Source organism: Nomascus leucogenys, chromosome 7b (genome assembly GCF_006542625.1).
Source record: "Nomascus leucogenys isolate Asia chromosome 7b, Asia_NLE_v1, whole genome shotgun sequence".
NCBI lineage: Eukaryota > Metazoa > Chordata > Mammalia > Primates > Hylobatidae > Nomascus > Nomascus leucogenys.
This window is the reverse complement of record NC_044387.1, coordinates 60,645,139-60,673,060: the sequence shown is the minus strand read 5'-3', so window position 1 is coordinate 60,673,060 and position 27,922 is coordinate 60,645,139. Positions and strand designations below refer to the sequence as shown.

At 44.4% G+C, this 27,922-nt stretch overlaps 1 protein-coding gene across 6 annotated transcripts in view; it reads right to left on the bottom strand.

The window, feature by feature from the left end:
- The window catches only part of MGST2 (microsomal glutathione S-transferase 2), a 75,061-nt gene extending 55,118 nt beyond the window's left edge, over window positions 1-19,943 (bottom strand). For all 6 annotated transcript variants that reach the window (XM_030816175.1, XM_003258133.4, XM_030816177.1 and 3 more), the window contains exons 1-2: window positions 19,622-19,943; window positions 6,684-6,783 (exon numbers count right to left, since the gene is read on the bottom strand). In XM_030816175.1, the coding sequence (XP_030672035.1) occupies window positions 6,684-6,783; window positions 19,622-19,679 (158 nt within the window). In that variant the 5' untranslated portion in view covers window positions 19,680-19,943. The remainder of the gene's footprint in view (window positions 1-6,683; window positions 6,784-19,621) is intronic.
- Between the last annotated feature and the right edge of the window lie 7,979 nt (window positions 19,944-27,922).

The window sequence follows — 27,922 nt, the reverse complement described above, 5'->3', positions numbered from 1 at the left end:
TCCTCCCTCCCCACTCCATGTGCGTCCCTCCCAAAGCTGCACGCTCAGTCAAAGAGGACGACCATCCTCGATAGAGGAGGACCAGTTTTCGGTCAAGGGTATATGAGTAGCTACGCTCCCCTGCTGGAACCTCCAAACAAGCTCTCAAGAGTGGAAGAGAGCCATTAGCAAAATTCCGCAGGAAAGACAGCACACGGAGGAACAGTGGTTCCTGGTAGAGTGCAGAAAGCCCAAACCTATGTGCCTGCTGAAGGAAGAAGCAATGAAGACTGAGACCATCCTTACCCCAGAACCAAAAGAAGCTCAGGAATTGGGCGACCCGGGTACCTTAGAGGCCAAAGGCTGGAACATAAGAGTGGTTGAAAAACTGAATAAGGAGGGCTTAGCTGCCCTCCACCTCTGCTTCCCACTCCTGAGCCCCGCCCCGCTCCCCATCACGGGAGGTGGGAGGCTTATTTCCTGGAGAAGCAGAACCAGAGACTGTTGGGGACTTCAGGAACAATAGAGGGTGGGGGTAAAATTGTGTCCTGAAAACAGTCAGAATCTGCATGCTGCACACTGCACAGTCGAAAAACCTTCCTGTCTTTACCTACTGCACTCTGAAAAGTCAGGCCTATTATCCTATCTCCACCCCTCTTTCCTTCAACCCCTAAAGGAAGTTTAAAGAGTTTTCTCTAGAGAAACTAAGTGGTACCAGAAAGATGACCTACAGATACTTTGGGGGTTCTCCAGAAGAAAGCTGCCTCCTGACCAATCATAAGCCCCAGCCATGCACGTGGAGCTTCCACATCACTCTCTAATGCCTCTTTCTTAACAGCCAGTTGAGAATTATTAATACCAGATGTTTGGGTAAAACCTCTAAGATCTCCTTTATTCAGATCTCTCTGCAGGACCCTTGTCATCATCTTGACCTCCTGATGCCATCAGGGCTCAGTCCTCTTTTCTTCTTTACCTACTGATATGGTTTGGCTGTGTCCCCACCCCAGTCTCATCTTGAATTCCCACGTGTTGTGGGAGGGACCTGGTGGGAGGTAATTGAATCATGGGGGCAAGTCTTTCCCATGCTATTCTTGTGACAGTGAATATGTCTCACAAGATCTGATGGTTTTAGGCCGGGTACTGTGGCTCATATCTGTAATCCCAGCACTTTGGGAGGCCAAGGCAGTCGGATCACCCGAGTTTCGGTGTTCAAGACCAGTCCAGTCAACATGGTGAAACCCTGTCTCCACTAAAAATACAAAAAATTAGCTAGGCATGGTGGCAGGCACCTGTAGTCCCAGTACTCAGGAGGCTGAGGCACAAGAATTGCTTGAACCTGGGAGATGGAGGTTGCAGTGAGCCAAGATTGCAGCCACTGCACTCCAGCCTGGGTGACAGGGTGAGACTCCATTTCAAAAAAAAAAAAAAAAAAAAAAAGATCTGATGGTTTTTAAAAGAGGCATTCCCCTGCACAAGCTCTCTCATTTTTTGCCTGCTGCCATCCATGTAAGATGCGACTTGCCTTTCTCCATGATTGTGAGGCTTCCACAGCCACATGGAATTGTAAGTCCAATTAAACCCCTTTGTTTTGTAAATTGCTCAGTCTCGGGTATGTCTTTATCAGCAGTGTGAAAACGGACTAATACACCTACACACACTCCCCTAAGTGATTTTATCCAGTCTCATGGCTGTAAATCATCTTCCTGTGCCAGTGACTCCTGAATTTATATTTCCAGCTCAGATCTCTCTCCTAAAATGCAGATTTGTTTATCCAGCTGCCTCTCTACTTGGAGGTGTAACCAACAATGTATTTGTCAGTTTATGATGCAATCATAAACAATCCAAATAGCTTGGTAGATCATAATGCTTAAGGCCTCTCCTTTACAGTAGCATAAGTCACATCTCAAACACATGTCAAGACTGAACCTCCTAATACTTCCCCAAAACCACTTCTCCTGCAGCCTTCTCCATTTCAGATCATCACAAGGCCATCCTTTGGGATGGATGCTCAGACCAATAATCCAAGAATCATACTTGACTGTTCTCACACTTCACATTCATTATGTCAGAAAATTCTACTGAGTCTACCCTCAAAATATATCGAGAACCTGACCACTTCCCATCATTTCACTGCTATCTCCCTGGCTCTAGCTGACAGAGACAGGAGACAGCCAAGGGTCCCTGGTGAAACCCCACCCTCAAGTCTAAAAAAGCTTGAAGGCTGAAAGTCCGGACTGCTGGTCCAGGATGAAACTCGCCACCCTGAGGGAGAACTGCCCCCACTTGCCCACCCTTTCCAGACAGATTCTTTCTGAATAAAGCCCGCATGCTCACTGGGGGAACGAGGTGGAGCCACAGGAAGTTCGCACCTTGGGCAGAGGGAGGAGCTCGTGGGTGGTGACCTGGAATTAATCTGCGAGGCAGGGGCCTGTGAGTAGGACCCCCTCCCGTTTTGTTGAGAGTTTCTTTTTTTTTTTCTTTTTTTCCTTTACATCCAATAAATTCTGCTCTACTCACCCATCAACGTGTCAGCACGCCTAATCTTTCCTGGCCATGTGACGAGAACCCAGTTTTAGCTGAACTAAGGAGCAAAAATTCTGCAACACAGCCACCATCATCTCTTGCCTGGAATTCTAAATGAATTTTCTGCTTCTACCAATGCCTCCATACAGACTCTTCTCAGCAAAGCAAACAGGATTCTCCTTTTAAAATATAAGATCATGTCACTCTTCTGCTTAAAATCCTGTCATGACTTTCCATTTCACTCAGAGAAAAGCCGAAGTCCCCTACAGTGGCCTTTAAGGCCCAGTGTGACCCAGTCGTCTATGACCTCTCTGAGTTGACCTCCTCCCACTCCCTGCCAGGCTCCTCCTCTGCAGCCCCCTGACCTCCTGACTAACCCACTAGGTGCATCCCCAGTTAAGGGCTTTTCCCTGACTATCCTCTCTGACCCAAGAGTTCTTTCTCTACACGTTAACAAATGTCACCTTCTCAGCAGGACCTACACCCATGGCCTTACTGTACTTCACAGACCACCCAACTTACCCCCGAGGAACCTATCCCATACCCTCTTACAATGCTATCCTTTTTGTTTTCTTTCTTTTTAGCACCGATTACCTTCTAACATAATATATGATTTTCTCTTTTATTTTGAGTTGGGGTCTTTCTCTGTTGCCCAGGCTGGAGTATAGTGGCGTGATCATAGCTCACTGAAGCCTTGAACTCCTGGGCTCAACCAATCCTCCCACCTCAGCCTCCCAAGTAGCTAGGACTACAGGTATGTACCCACACGTGGCTAATTTAAAAAAATTTTTTTAATAGAGAGAGGGGGCTCTCGCTATGTTGCCCAGGCTGCTCTTGAACTTCTGGTCTCAAGCAGTTCTCCCACCAGGGCCTCCTGAGTCCCTGGGATTACAGGTGTGAGCTACTATGCCCAGCCTATATTATTTTCTTACAATATCATCTGCTTATTGTTTATTTTCTGGCTTCCTCAGCAAACTCCAAGAGGGCAAGGATTTTTGTGGGATTTGTTCATGAATCTAGGCTAAACTATTACAACAATGCCCAGTACACAGAGGTGCTCAATAAATACTTAATGGGTAAATAATAAACACAAATGAAAGACAAAGGCTAAAAAAGACAAGAAGACACTTGGAAGAAACAGAAATGTTACAGATAATTTTTAAAATTGTAATTAAAATCCTCAAATGTAAGAGAATAAACTACATCAATGAAATAAAAAAGTGACGGTTTAACATCAGCACCAACAACTAAAAAACAATCAGAGAATAAAAATAAGTTATTGGAAATTAAAATTATGATATCTGAAATTTCAGATAAAAAGTTAGAAGTTGAAGAAATTCCTCTGAAAGAACAAAAATCCAAAAATATGAAAACCTGAAGATAAAAGAAAACTAGAGGATGAGGCCTGGAGGTTAACACACAACTAGTATGTGTTTTAAGAATGAAAGAACAGAGAAAATGAAGGAGAGGAAATTTGGGGGAAAAAATAATATTAAAAAATATTCTGGGCCAGGAGTAGTGGCTCACACCTGTAGTCCCAGCACTTTGGGAGGCTGACGTGGGCAGATTGCTTGAGCCCAGAAGTTCGAGACCAGCCTGGGCAACGTGGTGAAACCTTATCTCTACCAAAAAATACAAATATTAAGAAGGGTATTGTAGCATGGACCTGTAGTCCTAGATACTCAGGAGGCAGAGGTAGGAGGATTGCCTGAGCCTGGCAGGTCAAGACTACAGTGAACTGAGATTGTGCCACTGTACTTCAGCCAAGGCAACAGAGTGAGACCCCATCTTAAAACGAAAAAAAATTCTAAAACAGAAGGACTTGAGTTTTCAGGCTGTGAAAAGGCCTCACCTGGGGTTGAGCACAGTGAAGAAAAAGCCTCTCAACAAGCACAATGCTATTGACATCCTGGGAAAGTAGGCCAGGCAAGATCCTGAAGCTTCCATAGTTTCCAAACAAAAGGTCCAAAATCAGAATAGCACAGAACATCTCAACAATATCAATGGAAACTAGGAAGCCATGGAGCAAATTTTTTCAAAAATTCTGAGGGTAGGGATTTCTAATACAGAAATGTATGTAACCAAGCCATCCCTTAACTGTGAGGCAAGATAAAGGTGCATTTTCAGATACGTGAAGTCTCAAAACTTTACCAAACATTCACCCTCTCTCAGGAAGCTTCTGAAGGGCGTACTCCACTAAAACAAGAGAGAAAGCCAATAAACAGGAAAACAGGAGGTCCAGGAAATCCAAATCAGGAGAGTATAAGGGAAATTTCTAGGATGGTGACAGGAAGTCCCAGGATAGCAGCTGTGCAGCAAGCACCAACAGCATCCCACAGCTTGGAGCGAAAAGTGGAGGACTCAGGCAGAAATGACTCCAAGACAGAAAAATGTATTACTAGATTATCTAATGCATTTGAATGTAACAAAAGGAGATTTTCAGTTCTGCAGAAGATTTGGGCATGAAACTAAGCAAACAAAGAAATAAAGAGACAATTATTAACCCTAGTGAAAAAAAATTGCACAAGAAGGAAATGTAACCACAGTATACTATATGGCCCTGCTTTCAACATTATTTTCTTAATCACAATAATATAAACATTTGGTATTGATTTAACTCAACAGAGTGATATAATGTTACTGGAAGGATGAGGTAAGGAAAAGAGGAAGTAAAGGAGCGTGAAATTATTTCTTCCATAAAAAGAAGCCAACTGACAATGTCTAAAATTTGTGAATCAATAAATAGCAATGAAAGTTATAATGTTTAGAAATATGGAAGTAAATACCCAAAGTAGTAATCAAAAAGGGTTGTCTCTAGGGATAGAGGGTGAGGGGAGGTAGGGACAAGGAAGAGTTATTTGTTGTCATAAAACCTGTAATCCTACTTTATTTTCAGATCATGTACATGAATTACTTTGATAAAAATAAACATTAATTTTGAGGTGTGGGACATGCTGGCTCCAAACCAATACTTTCCACTTGACATAACCATAAGGATTCAAAGATAATTGAAATGAGAATGACTTCTCATCATGTAGTTCAATGTTATTTAAAACCAAGTCTACACACCTCTTACAATTATCTCGTGTACTCCCGGTGGTATTCACCCCACACTTTCAAGCCTAGGGAGTAGTCTGTAAAACCCTCCTAGGAGCAAGTGGGTAATCAAGAGACCAATGTTATCATCTCAACGACCAAGGCCTACCAAAATTGATTCAAGATGTAATAAAAAGCCTGCCTAGTCCAATAATCATTAAAGAATGCAAATCCCATAATTTAAAAATTTCCCAGAAGGAAAACACTAGGTCCAGATTATTTTAAGGCAAGTTCTACACAACCTTGAAGGAACACACTCTTCCAACCTTATTAAAATTCTCTGAGAAAATAGAACAGGATGCGCCCTCCAACTCATTTGGGACTAGGTTCATCTGTATCAAAATGAGACAAGAACCAGACAAGAAAGGCAAAGTATAGGCCAATCTCATTCGTAAACATAAATGAAAAATCCCAAGATGGTAACAAAAGAACCCAATGACATATCAGTAGTGATGCATGAAATGTTTCTTAAAGCACTTATTTTGGGGGATGAAATATAAAGAACGCCCTAGCATTCCTGCAGCAGGCAAGTTCATGGTTTTATGGTGGAACATTCTGTGTGGGTCTGAAAAAACAAGGAGCACAAGGTGATCAAAAACATGGCACATGCATGTGAGCTTGCAAGCTTTCTCGTTCTTAGAGGTTTCTGATTTTAAGAAATGGTTCACAGAGAAACTGGCAGAAGATTAATCCTGATCTACTTCTGTTTTGAAGTAGGGAGGAAAAAATAAGAGAAAATTGTAGCGTAACTAATCCGACTTCAGACTATTGTGGTCTCACAAGGCTCCAGGGGGCCTCTTTGACCCAGTGTCCCTCCTTGGGAGACAGATTAGTCCCTCCTGAGATCCCAGCCTTTTCTGTAAATATACCCTGCTGAATTGGTAATAGATGTGGGCAGAGACTTCATGCCCCGAACCCTTCAAACTTTATGGATTCTGAGAACGGTCTTGGCTGTCAAGAGTGACTTGTTATAACTGGATATTGCACATGAACTTAGGGTCTTCTCCATGTCCCTTTCCCCTAGTCAGGAATTGTGTCTCTATGGCAGGCATAGATCCATGAACGGTGGAAGAAGCATTACTTACTGTGCCCGAAATACTCTCTCAAACTCTGGTGACCCAGTGACTGCTGGGGGCGTAACTTTGTATTTTAATCTTGCCTTTCCAACTTGCAAAGCAAAATAACCTGCAAGTAAAGGGAAATGTTGCGTTAAAGATGTGGCACATCATTAGTCATTAGTGAAATGCAAATTTAAATCACAATTAGATAGTACTACATACCTATTAGAATGTCTAAAATCAAAAAGACAGATGATAGCAATTAAAAAAGACAGACAGGAGAGGCTATGAGAGCAACTGAAACTTTCATACAATGCTGGTGGGAATGTAAAATGGTACAACCACTTTGAAAAACAGTTTGGAAGGGAGTCTTTTAGTTAGACATACCTCCAATGTATAACCCAGTCATTCCACTCATAGGTATTTCCCTAAGAGAAACGAAATTGTATGTCCATACTGTAGGGGCCAAAGCCCTTGGCCCCCTGGAGTTTCACTGAAAATCACTGACATGAGGCAGATTAATTAACAGAAGTTAAAAGAAAGATCACACACATTTATTTCATATGTATACATAGCAGCCTTCAGAACAAAGACCCAGCTCCATAGTGAGGTACAGAAGTTCATATGCCATCTTGAGGCTACAGAAATGTGAAAGGAAAATAAATCTCAGGATCCCAAAATCACTAAGCCAAAGGAAAAGTCAAGCTGAGAACTCCAGCAGGCAAACCTGCCTCCCATTTTAATTCCTAAATAAGATAGCTACAAAGCACAATTTGCCCACAAGGAAAAGCTTATCTTCACAGGTGCTGGACAGAAAGTCATCCCTCTGCTCATCTGAGACAAATGCATATCTGATTGCTTATGTAAAAATGTGCCGGTCGCAGTGGCTCACGCCTGTAATCCCAGCACTTTGGGAGGCTGAGACGGGTGGATCACCTGAGGTCGGGAGTTCGAGACCAGCCTGACCAACATGGAGAAACCCTGTCTCTACTAAAAATACAAAAAATTTGCCAGGTGTGGTGGTGCATGCCTGTAATCCCAGCTACTCAGGAGGCTGAGGCAGGATAATCACTTGAACCTGGGAGACAGAGGTTGCGGTGAGCCGAGATCATGACATTGCACTCCAGCCTGAGCAACAAGAGTGAAACTCTGTCTCAAAAAAAAAAAAAAAGTAGATTCACAGAGCCAGACTAAATTGTGTATTCATGAAAGGCTTATCAAGGACTCAAAAGAATGCAACCTATATCTCTTATCTATCTATGACCTGGAAGCCCCTGCTTTGATTTGTCCTGCCTTACCTGGGCCAAACCAATGTACATGTTACACATATTGATTGATGTCTCATGTCCCTCTGAAATGTATAAAAGCAAGCTGTACCCTGACCACCTTGGGCACATGTCATCAGGACCTCCTGAGGCTGTGTCATGGGCATGTCCTTAACCCTCACAAAATAAACTTTCTAAATTGGTTGAGACCTATCAGATATTTTGGGTTCACAGAAGCAATGCAGGCTTAGAACATGGCCAAAAAAAACAGGTTATGGTGGTAGGTCAGGTTTTAGTGGCAAGACAGGATATGGGAGGGGAAGAAGAGGAGGCTCAGCTAGCCAAGGGAGTCATGTTATGCAGATGAAATCTCACAGATAGCAGCCCCTCAGAGAAAATAGACGGTAAGTGTTTCTTCCAGATCTTTGCAGGTGTCAGACTCCATTAATCTCTCCCAGATCTGGACAAGGGAAGGCCTGGCTGCATTAATGGAGATTCTCCACAATGCAAAGTTCCCACACAAAAAGCAGCTTTGCAGGGCCATTTCAAAATCTGTCAAAGAAATCTATCTTGGGTAAAATATTTTTATTTCCTTCAGTACAAAGAATTGTACACAAATATTCACAGCAGCTTTGTTTGTAACAGGAACAACTCTGTGATGGCTAATTTTATGCATCAACTTGGCTAGCATATGGTGCCTAGTTGTTTGGTCAAACACCAGCCTAAATGTCGCTGTGAAGGTGTTTTTTTAGATGTGATTAATATCGAAATCAATTGACTTGGTGTAAAGCAGATTACCCTCCTTAACGTGGGTGGGCCTCATCCAATCAGTTGAAGGCCTTAGGAGTTAAGACTGAGGTCCCCCAAGAGAAAGGAATTCTGCCTCCAGACTGCCTTCAACACCAGATTGTAACATCAACTTTTGCCTACCAGCCTTTCCTGCAGATTTCAGACTTGCCAGCCCCCACAATTGTGTGAGCCAATTCCTTAAAATAATTCTCCATGTGTGTCTATGTGTGAGTGTATGTATTGATTCTGTTTCTCTGGAGAACCCTGACTCATAAGAGTATCCATCAACAGGTGAGTAGATAAATAAATCATGATAGAGCCATACAATGGGATACTACTTAACAATAAGAAAAAGGAATAAACTATTGATATCCCCCAAAAATGAGTGAATCTCAAAATAATTATGCTGAATGAAAGCAAGGATTTTAAAAAAGAGTACTACTGAATAATTTCATTTATATAAAATTCTCAAAATGCAAATGAATCTATAGTGACATAAAGATTGCCTGGAGATGAGGAGGCCAGGAGGGAGGGGCCACTAAAGAGAGCAAAGACTACCTGGTGGCCATGAAGCCGACCATCCAGAGGCAGAACTCCTTATCTGAGGAGTTTAGAAATAATTGATCTTCCCTACATCTAAGGCTGGTTCCAGGCTTCTTTCCCCAAAATTTATACGTAACTAGACTTTCTCTACCTCTATACAGCTCCGGAATGCATGCATGATGAAACTCATTGTGCAACCCTTGCTGACATTATGACACCAAAATGTCTACAAATGTAATCATTTATCATGACATGCGTGGCTAATATGGACCAAATTACCCCTAAGCTCTTGCTTTAAGGTCCATAAATACCCCTAAGGAAAATCCTCTCCGGCGCGCTCAGTCCTCTCGCTGAGGCAGCCCGCTGCACTCTTCTGCAGCTTTCTCTCAATCTAATAAAACTTTCCTTTTCAAACCTATACTGTTGTCGGTAAATTCTTACTCCCTGTGGGCCAATCACTTTCCATTGCCAGGGCTCTGACACCTTGCCCAGCAGGTACAAGAAAACTTTGGGGATGATGGCTCCTGCCTGCCGAAGTTTCCCTGTTATAAAACAGTATGACTTTCTTCTCCCTCATTTCGTTAGATAATCAACTCTGATGCCTGGGACCACCTTCATCTTGTGATGAGCTCTGTGGACTTCTTTCACTTCCACATCCATACTTCCTCCTCTATCAGTCTTTGAGCCTTCAATAGGTCTTGCCTCCTGTCCTTAACTTCCTCTTTTCACCCCATAATAAACTTCTGGCATTGAGACAGAGCAAGGAACACTCTTAGGGACCTGCCAGCCACCTCAAGCATGGAAATAAAAACTCTTGAGTTCCTTCAAGGGAAATTCCAAGCACCTTGTTAGCCTTCAGTCCCGCTAAGTGAGAAGGTAATAATAGTTTAAATAATAGTCACCCAAATAAGATAGAGTTACAAGACGTTCGGTTCCCTATAGAAACTAAAGATAACGTCTTCACATAGGTTCTTGAGTTGTTTCTCAGAAACCAGGACCTCCACCAGGTGGAAAATGCTGACCACTGTCACACAGACCTCAGCTAAGCGGGAACTGAGGACTGAATTCTGACCACAATTCCCTGTTCTAAATTTCTTCCTGAGGGACCTGCAGAGAATCACACACACAGGTTAAACCTCGTGAAAGGAAAATAAATCTCGGGACCCCCAAATCACCAAGCCAAAGGGAAAAGTCAAGCTGGGAACTGCATTGGACAAACCTGCCTCCCATTCGATACCTAAAAAAAAAAAAATCTTTATAGCTATCTTATTTAAGAGAGAGTCTCATTCTGTCACCCAGACTGGAGTGCAGTGGCATGATCTCAGCTCACTGCAACCTCCACCTCCCGGGTTTAAGCAATTCTCCTGCCTCAACCTCCCGAGTAGCTGGGATTACAGGTATGTGCCACCATGCCCAGCTAGTTTTTTGTATTTTTAGCAGAGATGGGGTTTCACCATGTTGGCCAGGCTGGTCTTGAACTCCTGACCTCAAGTGATCCACCCGCCTCAGCCTCCCAAAGTGCTGGGATTACAGGTGTGAGCCACTGTGCCTAGACCCCAGGTTAAACAACAACAACAAAAAAACTACATAGCTCCCTCACAATTTACCCACAAGGAAATTCCTTGTGGACAAAGGACAGACAGAACTCAAAGTGATTCCTCTGCTCACTTGAGACAAACACATATTTGATTGCTTCCTTTGATTCAGTAAAAAGCTAATCAGAAACTCAAAAGAATGTCTCCTATCTACCTATGACCTGGATACACACTTTTGAGTTGTCTCGCCTTTCCGGACTGAATCAATGTACACCTGACATAGATGAATTTATCTCTCATGTCTCCTTAAAATGTATAAAACCAGGCTGTGCCCTGACCACCTTGGGCACATGTTGTCAGGAGCCCCTGAGGCTGTGTCACAGGCATGTCCTTAACCCTGGCAAAATAAATTTTCTAAATTGATTGTCTCAGATACTTTTTAGTTTAGAACCTTAACATTTCTTTCTGCTGACCCCAAGTTTTTAGACAAAGCCTTGCTCCCTTAACCAATTGCAAACTAAAGAATCTCTGAATCCACCTGTGGCCTCTAAGCCCCTGTGTCAAGATATCCTGTCTTTTGAGGCCAAATGCCTTCTGCTTTCCTGAAATATACCTCTGCCTTTAAAAACCCTTGCTTGGGCCAAGTCTGGTGGCTCACTCCTATAATCCAGAATTTCAGGAGGCCAAGGTGGGAGGATCACTTGAGACTAGGAGTTCAAGACCAGCCTGGGCAACATAGCGTGACCCTATCTCTATAAAACAAATTTTAAAAACCCATTTAGGTATGTTGGCTCACACCTGTAATCCCAGCATTCTGGGAGGCCGAGGCAGGAGGACTGCTTGAGCCCAGGAGTTTGAGACCAGCCTGGACAACATAGTGAGACCCCATGTCTATAAAATAAAAATACAAAAATTAACCAGGTGTGGTGATGGTGCACGCCTGTAGTCCCAGCTACTTAGAAGGCTGAGTAGGCAGGATCGCTTGAGCCTGGAAGGACAAGGCTGCAGTGAGCCAGGATCAATGCACTCCAGCCTGGGTGACAGAGCAAGACCCTGTTTCAAATAATAATAAAATAAATAAAATTGTAAAACTCTTGCCCGAAAGCCATCGGGGAGTCAGGGTCTTAAGTGTTAGCTGCCCAGTTCTCCTTGCTTGGCACCCTGCAATCAATGCCTACCTTTCTGTCACTGCAAATCCTGGTGCTTGTGTTTGTTTCCGTGTGCTGGGCGAATGGACCCACGTTCAGTTGGGTTACAGCAACTATTATTTCCCTTCACATTATTTCTTTCAGTTTTAGCTCCTTACCAGTTGTCTCCCCCACTATCCCCTCATCTGACTTGTTTGAGTACCTCAATACCTGTTTCCTACTTGCTAATGTTTTAAAAATGGTTTCCTTTTAAAATTCCACACCAAGTGTGTAGTTTGGGTCTCTCCCTGTGTTAAGAGTATTAGAGGCAATGTGTTTCCTACTGGAACAGGATACGATCTCCCCTCTCACAAGTCAGTATTGATCCTGGTATAGCAAGGGCTCTCAAAGCAGGTTCTTCCCTTCCACTAATCCCCTTCTGCTACAAATAAGCTGTTGTTTAGGATTTAAACATTGTCACTGAATATCTAAAGTGTGTAAATGCTGGCCGGGTGGCCGGTAGCTCACGCCTGTAATCTCAACACTTTGGGAGGCTGAGGCGAGCGGATCACTTGAGGTCAGGAGTTTGAGACAAGCCCGGCCAACGTGGTGAAACCCCGTCTCTACTAAAAATACAAAAATTAGCTGGATTTGGTGGTGCACACCTGTAGTCCCAGCTACTCAGGAGGCTGAGGCAGGAGATTTGCTGAAACCCAGGAGGCAGAGGTTGCAGTGAGCTGAGATCGCACCACTGTACTCTGAGTCAAAAAAAAAAAAAAAAAAAAAAAAAGTGTGTAAATGCTTGGGATCGGAGTTTTCTCATTCATACTGCAGCCTGAGAGAGCAGAGCGAGGAGAAGGAATGTACAGATGGGCCCTGACTGTCTCCAACCCTGGGCTCCATCCCTCCAGGGCAGCATCAATCTGGAAAGGCTGATGACTCATGGGCTCAGCTAAAGGGATTTGTCCATTGATGGGGAAATGAGGACTTGGCCACTCTGCACCTGCTATTACCATTGCTTCTAACATGCTTCACAGCCTTGCAGAAAATACTTGGCAAGTCTTCTTGTTTCCACCTATAAAATGGAAATAATGAAAGGTATGCGCTCCTAGACTTATGAATTAGTAATGCACAAGAGCCTAGAGCTTCAAAATGAGTCTGGGAGTAAGCAAGCTTTAAAAGTGCTATCTTTTCTTATGCTAATTGCACCCAGTGGGCATCTGTTTGTGACACTAGCAAGTGTGAGTAATGAGCTTTAGTAAATGGAAGAGGTACTGAGATATCCCACCTACTCCCAGCCCAGCCCCAAGAAAGAGGATTCAGCTGGGCTCACCTCCAGCCCCAAGGGATAGAAGCCCTTCTATTATCTCAGGTCAGGGGCCTCAGAGAGACCATGGCTATTTTTGGAATAATATGATGAGAGTGGGGCCAGGTGTGGTAGTTCGTGCCTGTAATCCCAGCACTTTGGGAGGCTGAGGTAGGTGGATCACTTGGGGTCAGGTGATCAAGACCAGCCTGGCCAACACAGTGAAACCCGTCTCTACTAAAAATACAAAAATTAGCCAGGTACAGTGTCGTGTGCCTGTAGTCCCAGCTACTCAGGAGGCTAAGCCGGGAGAATCACTTGAACCCGGGAGGCAGAGGTTGCAGTGAGCCGAGATCGCACCACTGCACTCCAGCCTGGGCCACAGAGTGAGACTCCCTCTCAAAAAAACAAAACAAACAAAAAAAAACAACAACGAAAACTAGCCAGGCATGGTGGTGCACCTGTAGTCCCAGCTACTCGGGAGGCTGAGGCAGGAGAATTGCTTGACCTTGGGAGGCAGAGGCTGCGGTGAGCTGAGATCACACCACTGCACTCCAGCCTGGGTGACAGAGCAGTATGTCTTAAAATATATATACATATATATGATGAGAGTGGGGTGCTATTTCATCTCCTTTTCTGTAGAGTTTCAACTTTATTTCCCTTATGAGTTGATTAAAACGTCTTGAGAATAATCTCCTTTTGCTTTGCCTGTCTTTCCTCTTTCCCTAGCTTTCTCCAGAGATACACATGTGCTGGGGAGAAACCAAAAATGAAATCCTAAGCCACCAAACAACTGAACAGACCCCCTCTTGGCCAAGGGAACCCCAGAGAGACCTGAGAAACTGAATTCCCTGCCGTGAGGGGAAGGGAGGCAGGACACACCTGTCAGGAGCCCCTGAGGCTGTGTCACAGGCATGTCCTTAACCCTGGCAAAATAAGTTTTCTAAATTGATTGTCTCAGATACTTTTTAGTTTAGAACCTTAACATTTCTTTCTGCTGACCCCAAGTTTTTAGACAAAGCCTTGCTCCCTTAACCAGTTGCAAACTAAAGAATCTCTGAATCCACCTGTGGCCTCTAAGCCCCTGTGTCAAGATATCCTGTCTTTTGAGGCCAAATGCCTTCTGCTTTCCTGAAATATACCTCTGCCTTTAAAAACCCTTGCTTGGGCCAAGTCTGGTGGCTCACTCCTATAATCCAGAATTTCAGGAGGCCAAGGTGGGAGGATCACTTGAGACTAGGAGTTCCCTATTCCGGTTCCCCATGCCCAACTGTGAATCGTTCTTTGCTCAATTAAACTCAGTTAACTCAATTAATCTCAGGGCACCTGGTTGTGCCCCCGCCCGTTTGGAATTTAGGCACAACTGCCCAAGATTAAGGTTAAAATGGGGATCATAAGACTAACAAAGCCAGCTGCAGCAAGAAAACATCAAATTGTAGACAAGACCTAAGGCCTTCAAGGCAAGGGTTAAGTCACGCCCTACAAACCATCAAATCTCATTAGGCCAGTCCTTTTAAATTAACCCAGTATGTGGCTTACTTTCCAACTGACTCTGGTATAGCATCAGATGACCTCTTTATCGTTTTTTTTTTTTTTTTTTTTTTGAGATAGGGTCTCACTGTCACCCAGTCTGGAGTGCAGTGGCACGATCTCGGCTCACTGCAACCCATGGGCTCAAGCAATTCTCACACCTCAGCCTCCCAAGTGGCTGGAATTACAGGTAAGCGCCACCACGCTCAGCTAATTTTTTGTATTTTTAATAGAGACAGCATTTCATCATGTTGCCCAGGCTGGTCTTGAACTCCTGGGCTCAAGTGATCTACCCACCTTGGTCACCCAAAGTGCTTGATTAAAGGCATGAACCACCACACCCGGCCACCCTTTCTCTTAATGTAAGCATTTCTTTGTGCTGAATTCGTCTTTAAGCAAAGCTTTACTCCTTTAACAACTGCAAATTTGAGAATCTCTGAGTCCACTTATAACCTGTAAGCCCCCTGCTTTAAGATATCCCACCTTTTGGGGCCGAACCAATAGATACCTTCCATGTATTGATTTATGTCTTTGCCTGTAATTCCTGCCTCCTTAAAATGTATAAAAACAACTGTAACCCAATTGCCTTGGGACCACCCACTGAAGGCTTCTTGGGTTTGTGTTTTCTCCGAGCCATGGTCACTCATATTGGCTCAGAATAAACCTCTTTAAAAGATTTCACAGAGTTTGGTATTTCTGTTAACCCCCCCACCAAAGGAAATCAGAATATTGCACCTCAAAATATGACTGAACTAAAGAAGCCGCCTCAGGGTCTTTGTGACCTCTCCACTGCCTCCTGTCTCAACCTGTGGTCTCTACCAAGGCACAGGATGCGGCTGGGCAGTCCTCTGAAGCTCCCTTATCTACCTAGAAACCAGACCCCCTAAGACAAACACAATGGCCTGCCATCTCCTCCCTCAGACCTCATTATCTCATGTGGAAAAGAAGACCGAGGAATGCACACACCTGGATGAACTTTTCCACCAGATTAAGCCTACCCCTCTGACCAATCAAATTCCAGAGAATCATTGACAAGTTACTTTGTCTCCCAGTCCATTCATTCTCCCTAATAATCGTTTACTGCCACTCAAAAGAATTGTCTGCATTCCCCATTTCCTCCCTCCCCTGTGAAGGATGGTATACAAACTGCTGTACCCCTTTGGATTATTGGGCAACCATTCTCTCATGCTGTGCATATTAAAATAAATTGTCATACCCTTTCTCCTGTTAATCTGCCTTTTGTCAGTTGATGTTTAGTGAACCTTCAGAGGGTTGAAGGGGAAGCTTTCTCTCTGCCCCTTACCCCCTGTGATGCCCACCCAGCCACAGCTGGGTTCCTTCACCCTGTCTCTACCTCTCCATGCAGCAGAAACTTCTCTCTTTGAAGAAGGACCTTAGGATGGGAACTGACAGTGCTGAGTGCCTACATGGGGCCAGGAACTGTGGTGGGATTTCCTCCCCAGGGTCCCATTAAATCCTCTTTGATGGTGACACTGAAGGGCAGTGTATCCTGAACAGGGACACCCAGCTGGGAAGTGGCTAGACCAACAGATACAGCTCTGTCTGTCTTCAAAACCTAAGCTGCTTCAACCATGGCACATGGTGTCCTGATTCCATGAACACCAGACTTGCAAAAGGAGCAAATTCTGGTTCCTAATGCCAGCTAAACAGTTGTGTTTTCCTCTCTCTGTCTGCCTCTTACACTCTCTCTCTCCTTTGTAAACCAAAAATAAAATTCTAAGCCCCCCAACCATCTAAATGGAGTCCTCCTCTCAGCCAAGGGCATTCCAAAGTTAAAACGAGTTCAGGCCATGATGGGAAAAAGGTGTCAGACGTGCCTCATTATATCCTCCTCCCTTTGGAATTCAGGCATAACTGACCAGCATTAACATTAAAACAGACCTTAATGTTAGTCCAAACTGCGCCATTTTGTAAGCCCCCTGCCATTTCACAGACCTTGGTCAAAGTAAAACATTCCATGGGGGTTTGGGCCCTGAGAAATACTGCCTAACCACCTGACCACAAGACACAGGAACATCTTTATCATACCCTGCCAAGCAAAGGCCCAACTGAAGAAATATCCCTATCAAATCCTGACAGAGAGCCCAAGGAACATCCCTGGCCAAACCACCTGAACATAAGAACATCTTATCAATATCCTCCAGGACAGCAAGCCATACTGCCCAAACCCCTCCCACCCATACCTATACATACCCCAGCATGTAAGTAATGCTTGGCTCTGGCATTAAGCTGGTCCCCCACCTCCACAGGTTTTTGTAATATACCTGTTGTTGTAAAGCCTCTCTCTCTCTCCCTCTCCCCCTCCTTTCTCTCTCTCTCTCTCTCTCTGTCTCTGTGTCTTTCACCCCACCTTCCCTTTAAAAAACCTAACACTTAAGACTTTTTGTAGCAATGAGACACCAAATTCCAGCCTGACTCTAGTATAGCATCACATGACAGATAGCTGGCCTTGAAAGAAATTGAAGTATTTTACTCTAAAATATATTTCTTTGTCATATTTTGAAATGGTCCTGCAAAGTCGTCTCTTGTGGGAAAAGTCTACATTCTGTAGAAAATCCCTTTCCCTTGCCAGGTCTTTTCTCTGATCCAGGAGAGAATTAACAGTCTGGCACCTTTTCAAGTCTCATAAGAAACATTTACAATCTATTCTCTCCAAACGCTGCTACCTGGAAGCTTCATTTGCATAGTAAGAACCTTGGTCTCCACAACCCCTTATCTTAACCTAGGCACTCCCTTCTATGGATTTGAGGTCTGTAGATAAAACTCTTTTAATCAATTGTCAATCAGAAAATCTTTAAATCCACCTATGACCTGGAAGCCCATGCCCCACTTCCAGTTGTCCCGCCTTTTGGGACCAAACTAATGTACATCTTACATTAATTGGTTGATGTCTTATGTCTCCCTAAATGTATAAAACCAATCTGTAGCCAGACCCCTTTGGGCAAATGTTCTTAGAATCTCCTGGAGCTGTGTCACCGGCCACTGGTCCCTCATGTTTGGCTCAGAATACAGCTTTTCAATTATTTTACAGAGTTCAACTCTTCATCAACATTTTTTTTTTTTTTTTTTGAGATGGAGTCTCGCTCTGTCACCAGGCTGGAGTGCAGTGCCGTGATCTCAGTCCACTGCAACCTCCCCCTCCCAGGTTCAAGCGATTCTCCTGCCTCAGCCTCCCTAGTAGCTGGGACTATAGGAGGATGCCACCACGCCCAGCTAATTTGTGTATTTTTAGTAGAGACGGGGTTTCACCATGTTGGCCAGGATGGTCTTGATCTCTTGACCTTGTGATCCACCTGACTTGGCCTCCCAAAGTACTGGGATTACAGGCGTGAGCCACCGTGCCCGGCCCTAACACCTTGTCATTAAACATTCCCTGTCCACCATTAATCACGTGGATTCACCCAGTCTCCTCTCCTCTCTCCCCACCCCTACCCCCACTCCATCCAGCCCCCTAACATTCTGGCCCCAGTTCACACAGCCCCATGCAGAAGCAGCAAACAGGGAAGATGAGCACCTCTGTCAGCCTTGGGACATCTGTGGACCTGCAGGCCTAGGATAAAGGCGCATTATGGTTTGGTAGCACCTGTGAGTCAGGATAGGTTGCCTTAGACCTGTTAAATTAGGTTTAGCCTAAAGCTGCCTTCTGACATATTTTAAGTTCAGCCTAAAGGTTTCTCCGTACATCGTGAACTGTACGCTTCCGTTTTCTGGGAGTCGCTTTCTTTTTCTGTCCATAAATCTTCTACCACGTGGCAGCCCCAGAGTATCTCTGAACCTATTCCGGTTCCCCATGCCCAACTGTGAATCGTTCTTTGCTCAATTAAACTCAGTTAAATGTAATTTGTCTAGGGTTTTCCTTTTAACAGATCTACGTGCTTCTTTAATTAGAAACAAATATCCTGCTCTTCTCCACAACAGATTGTGTGAATCAAACCACACAACGTGAGTCTGAAGGTTCAAGATCTTCATACAATCTCAAAACAGACTGGCTAGGCAAGACATTGAGCATGCACGGAGGCCTGGACTGGATCCTCAGCTGTGAGGCCTTCCTGCTTCTGGCTATTTGTGTAACCTGAGCAGTCTACAGCTTGGCCCTATTTCCTGGTACAGGCATACTTGGAAACATAAAGAAATATGCATGCTTGGTAAGAAGTCTTGCACTCTTGCACTCGGACCCCTTTCCCCAGCTGACATTGTAGGTAAGATAATATGAATTGAGCAAATGTGACTCCCATGGAGTAAAAGCCCTCTATTTAACCAGGCAGTCGGGATATTGAATAATCCTAGTGGGAAGCTGTTTTAAAATTTAGAGCTAATTACTTAATCTAAAGCTCATATTTCTGAAGGAAGTTTTTTCAATCTGATAATCATACCACCATAGGCAGTTTATTTAAGAAAACACATTAATTAAAACAACGTTCAAGAAATCACAACCAGGTTTAGAAGCAGGCACATTTCCTTTGGAACACTTGTAATTAATATTCACACCACTTCCTGCAGGTTAGCAGGCTACTAACGCTCGTTTGAACGGGCTGTGGGTCGTAACCACAGATGATGTAGAATCACTGAGCTCTGAGGCCCCACAGCGTTCCAGTTGGGAGAACTAAACTCTGAAATGTTCTCAGTCTCTGCTTGCCCCTGGGAAGCAGGGGAGCAGGCGGCATGGGTGACCCTGAGGCGACTGTGCTCTGAGGACCCAGAGCTACCTGCAAGGGCAAGTAGGAAACAAAACACTGGACCCATCTCCCTCCCTCCCTATGTCGTCTCCCTATCTCCCGCAAGCCTTGTCTCACACACACGCGCGCACACACACACACACTCACACACACGAACTTCCCATGCCTCTTACTTTGCTGACAGGCCGAGAGAATAGAGACAGCAGCCAGCAGGATCGAGTTCCCGGCCATCTTTCTCACGGAACTATTTGTAGAGCGCAGGGGAAGATAAGAGGCGCTTCTTGACTTTGAATGCTGACCTTCCTTATCGGATAAACAAAGCTGGGGACCGGGTGGAGGGAAAAGGCTGATTCAAGCGGCTGAATGACCTTTGCTCTGGAACAGAAGTCAGGAAGGCAGGCAGGTCTGGGGCTGCCGGTCCCAGATCTTTATGGGGCTGGGAGTTGCTTCCGGCGTTTGTTTAAGCCTCTCCCATGGCCAGCGGGCAGGGCTGCAGCTCACTGTGGGACCAGCCCTCCAGCCGCAGTGCCAGTTACGCCATCTTCTCTGCCAATGCACAGACTCTCTGGATCCCTTTCATCCCCACGCCCTTCCCTCCCAGGGCCTTGCTGAGACCTTTCTCACCTGTGGAAAAAGTCAGAAGGAAGTACTTACTTAATCCTGTTGAAATTTTAAATGCTAATTTAAGCCAGTTCTAATTTATTCACGCTCTGAATGGCCGATTTAGGATTTGAACCCAGTCTAGCAGATTCCAGCTGTGCCCTATCCCCTGCACTAGGCTGCCTCTCACTGTCACCTAGAGACTCTGATAATAATCTTACTTTTTTTTTTTTTTAAGACAGGGTCTTGATCTGTCACCCAGGCTGGTGTGTGTAGTGGCACGATCATAGCTCACTGCAGCCTCCAACTCTTGGGCTTAAGTGATCCTCCTGCCTCAGTCTCCCAAGTAGCTAGAACTACAGCCACTGAACTAAGTCACTGTGCCCAGCCATTTTTAAAAAAATAAACCGGCTGGGCGCGGAGGCTCACACTTGTAATCCCAGCACTTTAAGAGGCCAAGGAGGGCAAATCACGAGGTCAGGAGATCAAGACCATCCTGGCTAACACTGTAAAACCCCTTCTCTACTAAAAATACAAAATCAGCTGGGCATGATGGCACACACCTGTAGTCCCAGCTACGCAGGAGGCTGAGGCAGGAGAATCTGCTCTTTAGAGATGCAGATTCTGGCCTGGAAGGATGGCTTATGCCTGTAATCCCAACACTTTGGGAGGCTGAGATGGGCAGATGGCTTGAGCTCAGGAATTCGAGACCAATCTCGGTAACATGGCAAAACCCCATCTCTAAAAAAAATACAAAAATTAGCAGGGCATGGTGGCACATGCCTGTTGTGGTCCTCGCTACTTAGGGGGCTGAGGCAAGGGGATTGCTTGAACCCAGGAGCCTGGAACTGCAGTGAGCCAAGATCGTTCCACTGCACTTCAGCCTGGGTGACAAAGTGAGACCCTGTCTCAAACAAATAATAAAAATAAAGATGCAGCTTCCCAAAAAAGAAAGCTGGGGGCCTTTCCTCACCCCATCCTACAGCACCATTAGAGGTGTATATCTTGGCTCAAGCTGCTATAACAAAGAAACCATAGACTGGGTGGCTTACAGTAGCAATTTATTCGTCACAGTCCTGAAGGCTGGGAAGTCCAAGATGACAGTGCTGGCCAATCAGTTCCTGGTGAGGGCCCTCTTCCTGGTTTGCAGAAGGACACCTTCATGTTGGAGAGACAGAAAGAGCAAGCTTCCTGGTCACTTCTTATTATAAGGGCATAGATCCCATTATGGGGGTCTATGCTCATAACCTCACCTATAGCTAATTATCTGCCAAATGCCTGATAACATCACGTTGGGGGTTAGGGTCTCAACATATGAATTGCAGAGGGGACACAAACATTTAGTCCATAGCAGGGAGCTCCCAGTGTCTGCTGGGGAGGGCAGTTGCCTCAGCCTCACACAGACCCTACAATTTAATGACACAACCTTGGGCCTCTGTGAGCCTCCATTTGATAAGATGGGGCTAATAAGAGCTGAAGAGAAGTTTAAATGATATAGTCCTATTCTAAGGATTGAATTAGTTAATATTTATAGAGCACTTAAAATAGCACCTGGCATATACAAATGTGTTCTGTGTGTCTGCAAAATAAACACATAAAGTATCTAGACAAGTACTTAGCATATAATGTACCTAATGTTAAAAGATACTTTCAGAGGTAAAAATCATGCCTTTCATACAATATAAAATGAAAACATATCAAAATTTTTATGTAACTCATTCATGAGGGAACCAGTAAGATGTTATAACCAGTTCAAAGGAGAATTCATGGAACTACACATATATAGGAAAGAGGGAATAACAAAATTAATGTATAAATAGTTGCAAGCCAGGTCTGCTCAAAGTTTCTTGTTGGTCTTCAGGCTTCCTTGGCTGTTTGCTCTTGAAATCATTGACAACTAAGATTAGATAAGAAGGCAGAGCCAAGAAGCCAGGGCAGCACCAAAACATTCTTGTATACTCAGTTGAATAGTTTTGGGCTTCAGTATATGGCAGAGATTCTAAACTGCAAATTAGCTGCCCTGAACCCATATCACCATCTACTATAATAACCTCCCAAATGACAGATCTCGAAGGAGAGGTCTACACTAGGCCTGTAGGCAGGCAGAGGCTCTCAAAGTCAGAGAACCGCTCAGGAAGAGAGGAACAACAGCAGGAGGACCTGAGCAGAGAAATGTGGCCCTGGCTGATGACTGTAACTTTTGGGTGTTGGTAACTCTTATTTTGAGAAACTCTTGGGTACACCTGTACTAGTCAACTGGTTTAAAAACTACAACTTGCGGCCGGGCGCGGTGGCTCACACCTGTAATCTCAGCACTTTGGGAGGCAGAGGTGGGCGAATCACCCGAGGTTGGGAGTTCCAGACCATCCTGGCTAACATGGTGAAACCCCGTCTCTACTAAAAATACAAAAAAATTAGCCAGGCGTGGTGGCAGGTGCCTGTAGTCCCAGCTACTCGGGAGGCTGAGGCAGGAGAATGGCGTGAACCTGGGAGGCGGAGCTTGCAGTGAGCTGAGATCGGGCCACTGCACTCCAGTCTGGGTGACAGAGCAAGACTCCGTTTCAAAAAAAAAAAAGAAGACAACTTCCCAGGTTCTAGACAAATCCTGAGGTTCCCTACTGACTTCTCCCAGCCAATCTTAAGTCAGTCCCCCAAATCCAGATTCTAAGAGATGGTTGACACAAAGTAAAAAAATAAAAAATCAATTAATCAATAAAACCTCAAGTGCTTCAAAACCCCATGCGTCTATTTAAAAAGATCTTCATTGTCAGTATATGTAGTTATTGCCTCTAGGAAAGTATAAAAGAATAGAGCATTGGATAATGAAATGTTTATCACCTTCTGCAGTGATAAAATTTCCAGGTGACCCACAGCTGAAATACGGCCATAGCATTAACAAAAACTCACAAAAATTAGAGTTTCTCTGTACGTTTTCCCTGGATTGGTTGAAGAGGAATGGCATTTTCCCTGAATGTTGTTCCCATAGATCCTTCTAGTATGTTCCATTTATTACATTTTTCTATGAAAAGGAAAATAAGAGGACAAATAGCATACTGGTAATTACGGTTTGAATGTTTGTCCCCTCCAAAACTCATATTAAAATTTAACTTCCGTTATAATGGTATTAAGAGGTAGGACAATAAGAGGTGATTAGGCCATGAGAGCTCTGCTCCCATGAATGGATTAATGTTGTTATCATAGGAGTGGATTGTTATAAATGTGAGCTTGGCCCTCTCTTGCCCCCTCCCTCTCCCTTTGGGATGACATAGCACAAAGGTCCTCACCAGATGCCAGCACCTTGATATTAAACCTCCTAACCTCCAGAACTGTCAGAAATAAATTTCTTTTCTTTATAAATTACCCAGTGTGTGGTATTCTGTTATAGCAACAAAATGGAATAAGACAGTAATGATAGTAAAATGTTTTTAAAATATTTTTATTATCTATGTAAACTCAAAAGAAACCTAAAAGAGTTTCTGAGGACTTTGGTTATTACTGAATCACTGTTACCAAAATTATACTCTAGGTAAGATGAAACAGAGAGGCCAAGATTTGATCACATAAAAAGAAACCTGAACCATGTAAAAGAACTGCTTTCATGAAATGTAAACTCTAAATGTAACTCTTTCAGTATAATTTTGGTAATAGATGAAAAGAAATGATATGTTAAACTATAGAAATGTTTTTCCTCAGCTGGGCATGGTGGCTCACACCTGTAATCCCAGCACTTTGGGAGGCCAAGGTGGGTGGATCACCTGAGGTCAGGAGTTCAAGACCAGCCTAGCCAACATGGTGAAACCCCATCTCTACTAAAAATACAAAAATTAGCCAGGCATGGTGGTGCACATCTGTAATCCCAGCTACTGGGGAGGCTGAGACATGAGAATCACTTGAACCCAACAGGTGGAGGTTGCAGTGAGCTGAGAACATGCTACTACACTCCAGCCTGGGTGACAGAGCTTGCTCTGTCAAACTCTGTCTCCATCTCAAAAAAAAAAAAAAAAAAAAAAAAAGGTTTTTCCTCAAACCAATTGCAACCCCCCAAATTATTCCCTGGTGTCACCCTCTCTGTTCACTTGGTACCCTTCCAAAAATGACAGCACATCATCCAGGTTTCTGCTGAGCACTACAGCAGGGCTGTCCTCACTGCCATCAGGCCAGGTAGCAGAAAGAGACAGAAAATATACCTCTTTCCCAGGAACTATCACAGTGATCACGATGATCAATGACCCCTTAACTCTCCATGTACCCAGAGTTCATTACATTATCTTGCTAGAAGTCCTGACTAGTTGAAGAATCTTGTAACTACACAGCAGTCTTTCTGTGTTTTGTTTTGTTTTGAGAAACTGAGGCTGTTTTACTCTATCACCCTGGCTGGAGTGCAGTGACGTGATCATGGCTCACTGCAGCCTCAACTTCCAGGGCTCAAGCAACCCTCCCACCTCAGTCTCCTGAGTAGCTGGGTTTAATAGTAGCTTTAACACAGTAAGTTTTTAAGCAAAGCTTAGATAAACGCAATTTGAAATTATGCTCCGTTTTGCTACATGTTGCAAAAATTTAGGAAATTTTAGTCATCCTACAGAATATTTTCTCCCATTTCAGTAACTGCAGCATTTTGCTTTGTAGCCCTGAGTGTGAAGAACCGAGCCAAAGAAGGCAAAGGCATTTTATTCCCATTGAGGAGACTTTGCCCTGGACCAGACAGGGCAAAGGGTTACAGTTGAATGCCAGCTACCTTCCAGCAGAAACTGCCCACTACCCAGCACCAGTAATGACATATCAAGGCTCAAAGATAAAGACAGAAAAAGAGAAGAAAGGCAAGGAAAATAAAGATCAGTTACCAATGTAATGTAGAAAAAAAGAGTACAAGGTTTAAGCTCCTATCTCTGTGTCATGGTGGACAAGTTGCTAAACTTCCTGGACATGTGTTTTCAAAGGGAAATAATAATACTGACCTTGCAGGATTCCTCTGATGAATAAATGAAGTCACGTGAAGGAAGCAAATAGCACAGAACCCAGCATGATGCTGGCTGTCCACAGGTGTCACCACCCTGCCCATTCTCTCTGCCATCCCGATGCCCTCCAACCCTGGGTGGAAGCAGAAGAGACTAGGCCTATTTGTTGCAAAGGCCATATTACAAAGCAACAGATGATTTTAGAATGCCATTAGAATTTCTGAGACATCACAGATTTCCCAGAAGAATAGAAACAGAGCATTTGAATTGCTTCAAAATGGCTTTTGACAGTAATAGAGGGTCTCAACCTGAGTTGTCTTAAGTTTGCATAAGGCTTAGGAGAGGATAAAATAAAGCAGGATCTAGAGATTGGTGAGGAGAAATAGAAGTCCCCATTCTTGACAGCTCTCAGCACATGCAGCCCTCCCCACACACACAAAGTCACACACACACACACACACACATCCAGATTCACACACATTCCTACGCACGCACACCCACACTCATAAACACCCTCACACACACACGCAAACTTGTGCACTCACACATTCACGTTCATATACTCCCATCACACATTCAAAACACACACTCATACGCTTACATACTCTACAAAAACTTATGTTCCAAAAGGAGATTTGTAAGCTGAATGTTTAGACCTCAGAACACATATTTTCACAAAAATAATATTATGGCCAGGAGCAGTGGCTCACGCCTCTAATCCCAACTCTTTGGGAGGCCGAGGTGGGCGGATCACTTGAGGTCAGGAGTTCAGGACCAGCCTGGCCAACATGGTGAAATCCTGTCTCTACTAAAAATAGAAAAATTAGCCAGGCATGGTGTCGTGTGCCTGTAGTCCCAGCTACTCTACTCAGGAGACTGAGGCAGGAGAATCACTTGAACCCAGGAAGCGGAGGTTGCAGTGAGCTGTGATCGTGCCACTGCACTGCAGCCTGGACAAAAGAGCCAGACTCCATCTCAAAAAAATAATAATAATAGGTCGGGCGCGGTGGCTCACGCCTGTAATCCCAGCACTTTGGGAGGCCGAGGCAGGCGGATCACGAGGTCAGGAGATCGAGACCATCCTGGTTAACACGGTGAAACCCCGTCTCTACTAAAAATACAAAAAATTAGCCGGGCGCAGTGGCGGGCGCCTGTAGTCCCAGCTACTCGGGGGGCTGAGGCAGGAGAATGGGGTGAACCCAGGAGGCGGAGCTTGCAGTGAGCCGAGATTGCGCCACTGCACTCCGGGGCTGGGCTAAAGAGCGAGACCCCGTCTCAAAAAAATAAATAAATAAATAAATAATAATAATAATAATAATAATAATAATAATATAAATGGTAGCCATGTTTCCAGGTTACCACCCATGAAACAAAACTTTCTATCCTTTTTTTTTTGCTTTTGTGTTTTAAACCAAATTTGAACCCATAAATTAGGTAACATACTGCATATTGGAAATTAAACAACAACAAAAAGAACTAATACTATTGGTTTGCCTTTTTCATGGAATCATTACAAATTTTTTAAACTGAATAGTACTTTGTATTAGATGCTTTAAGACAGGGTCAACTGGCATGAACATGCACTGGCTCCTGTAGGCCATGCTCAGAGCTAGACTGTTGAACTTGCTGGGATAGAGCAGCAAGAGACGGGACAGCCTGGAGCCCGGAGGGCTGAGGTGCTCTGGATGAGCCCAGGGCTGCTGAGAAGGCCTCACTCTGATGGGGGCCTCTCATGCCCACCCTGCCAGCTCCCAAATCCAGTCAACAGAAGGCACTATACTAGGCCCTATGCCAACCACCGGACAGAATTATCTCAACTAATCTGCATAGTCAAACAGTAAAGTGCATATATTATTCCCATTCTTCAGATGGAGAAACTGAGACTGAGAGGTTAGTGACTGGCCCAGAGTCAGTACAACCCAGTCCTGCTGCCCCAGAGCCTTTACTCCTAACTTTGGCTGCACATTGGAATCATGTGAGGAGGGGTCATTAAAAATTACAGAACTTCAGATTTAATTAGCTCAGGTTCAGCCTAAGCACCTGAACCTTTTAAAGCTTCCCAGATAATCCTAATGCACAGCCAGGTGGAGAACCACTGTCTTAACCAATGTTTCTCAGCATAGCCCATACCACCGCTACCACACCGGAGGTGACAGAAACATGCAGATGTCTGGGCCTCATCCACAATCCATTATGACACGCCAGCAAAGCACACGTGGTCTCATGTAACTTGCACAAAACTCCCAGGAGGCTGTAAATTATTCCCATTTTATAGATAAGGAAACTGAAACTGAGATCTAGAAAGCTTCAGGAGCTTGACTAATCACTTCATTTCACTGCATCCTAAAGAAGGAAGATGGGGCAGGGCTGTTGAGGGGGTGAATAATCTGGTAGGCGCCCAAAGTGAGCATCAGTGGTGCCAGGATAGAGGAGAAAGGGGTGTGGAAGGTTCTGCAATGGCAGAAGGGAAGAGGTGAGGCTGGGAGAGATGGGACCTGTAGGCCTCAGGGGTGCAGCCCAGGAGAAATGCTGGTTTCCACTGGAGGAGTTTACAGGATGCCTGGGTGGAAGAGAGAAGGACAGACACACATGGGAGGGAAATCTGAGGCTGAGATGGGACAACAGGCTCGGAGGCACCAGCAGAGGTAAGTGTGGCTGCAGCCGAGTCTCAGCTGACTGGGCCCAGTACATCCCCGCCCACTGGCTTTGAAGTGCATGGAGACTGGTGATTCTCACATTAGAATCACCAAGGGCGTTTTTGAAATAAACACTGATTTAACTGAAAAATCTCCAGGACTACCAACTACTGCCTCAGAGAACTTACTGAGATTTCTATGCACCAGAGAAGAGTTTACTCTCTTGAAACCTACAGCATAGCATGTGATTGGGCTACTTAAAGAAAAAAAGGGGTACTGTGGC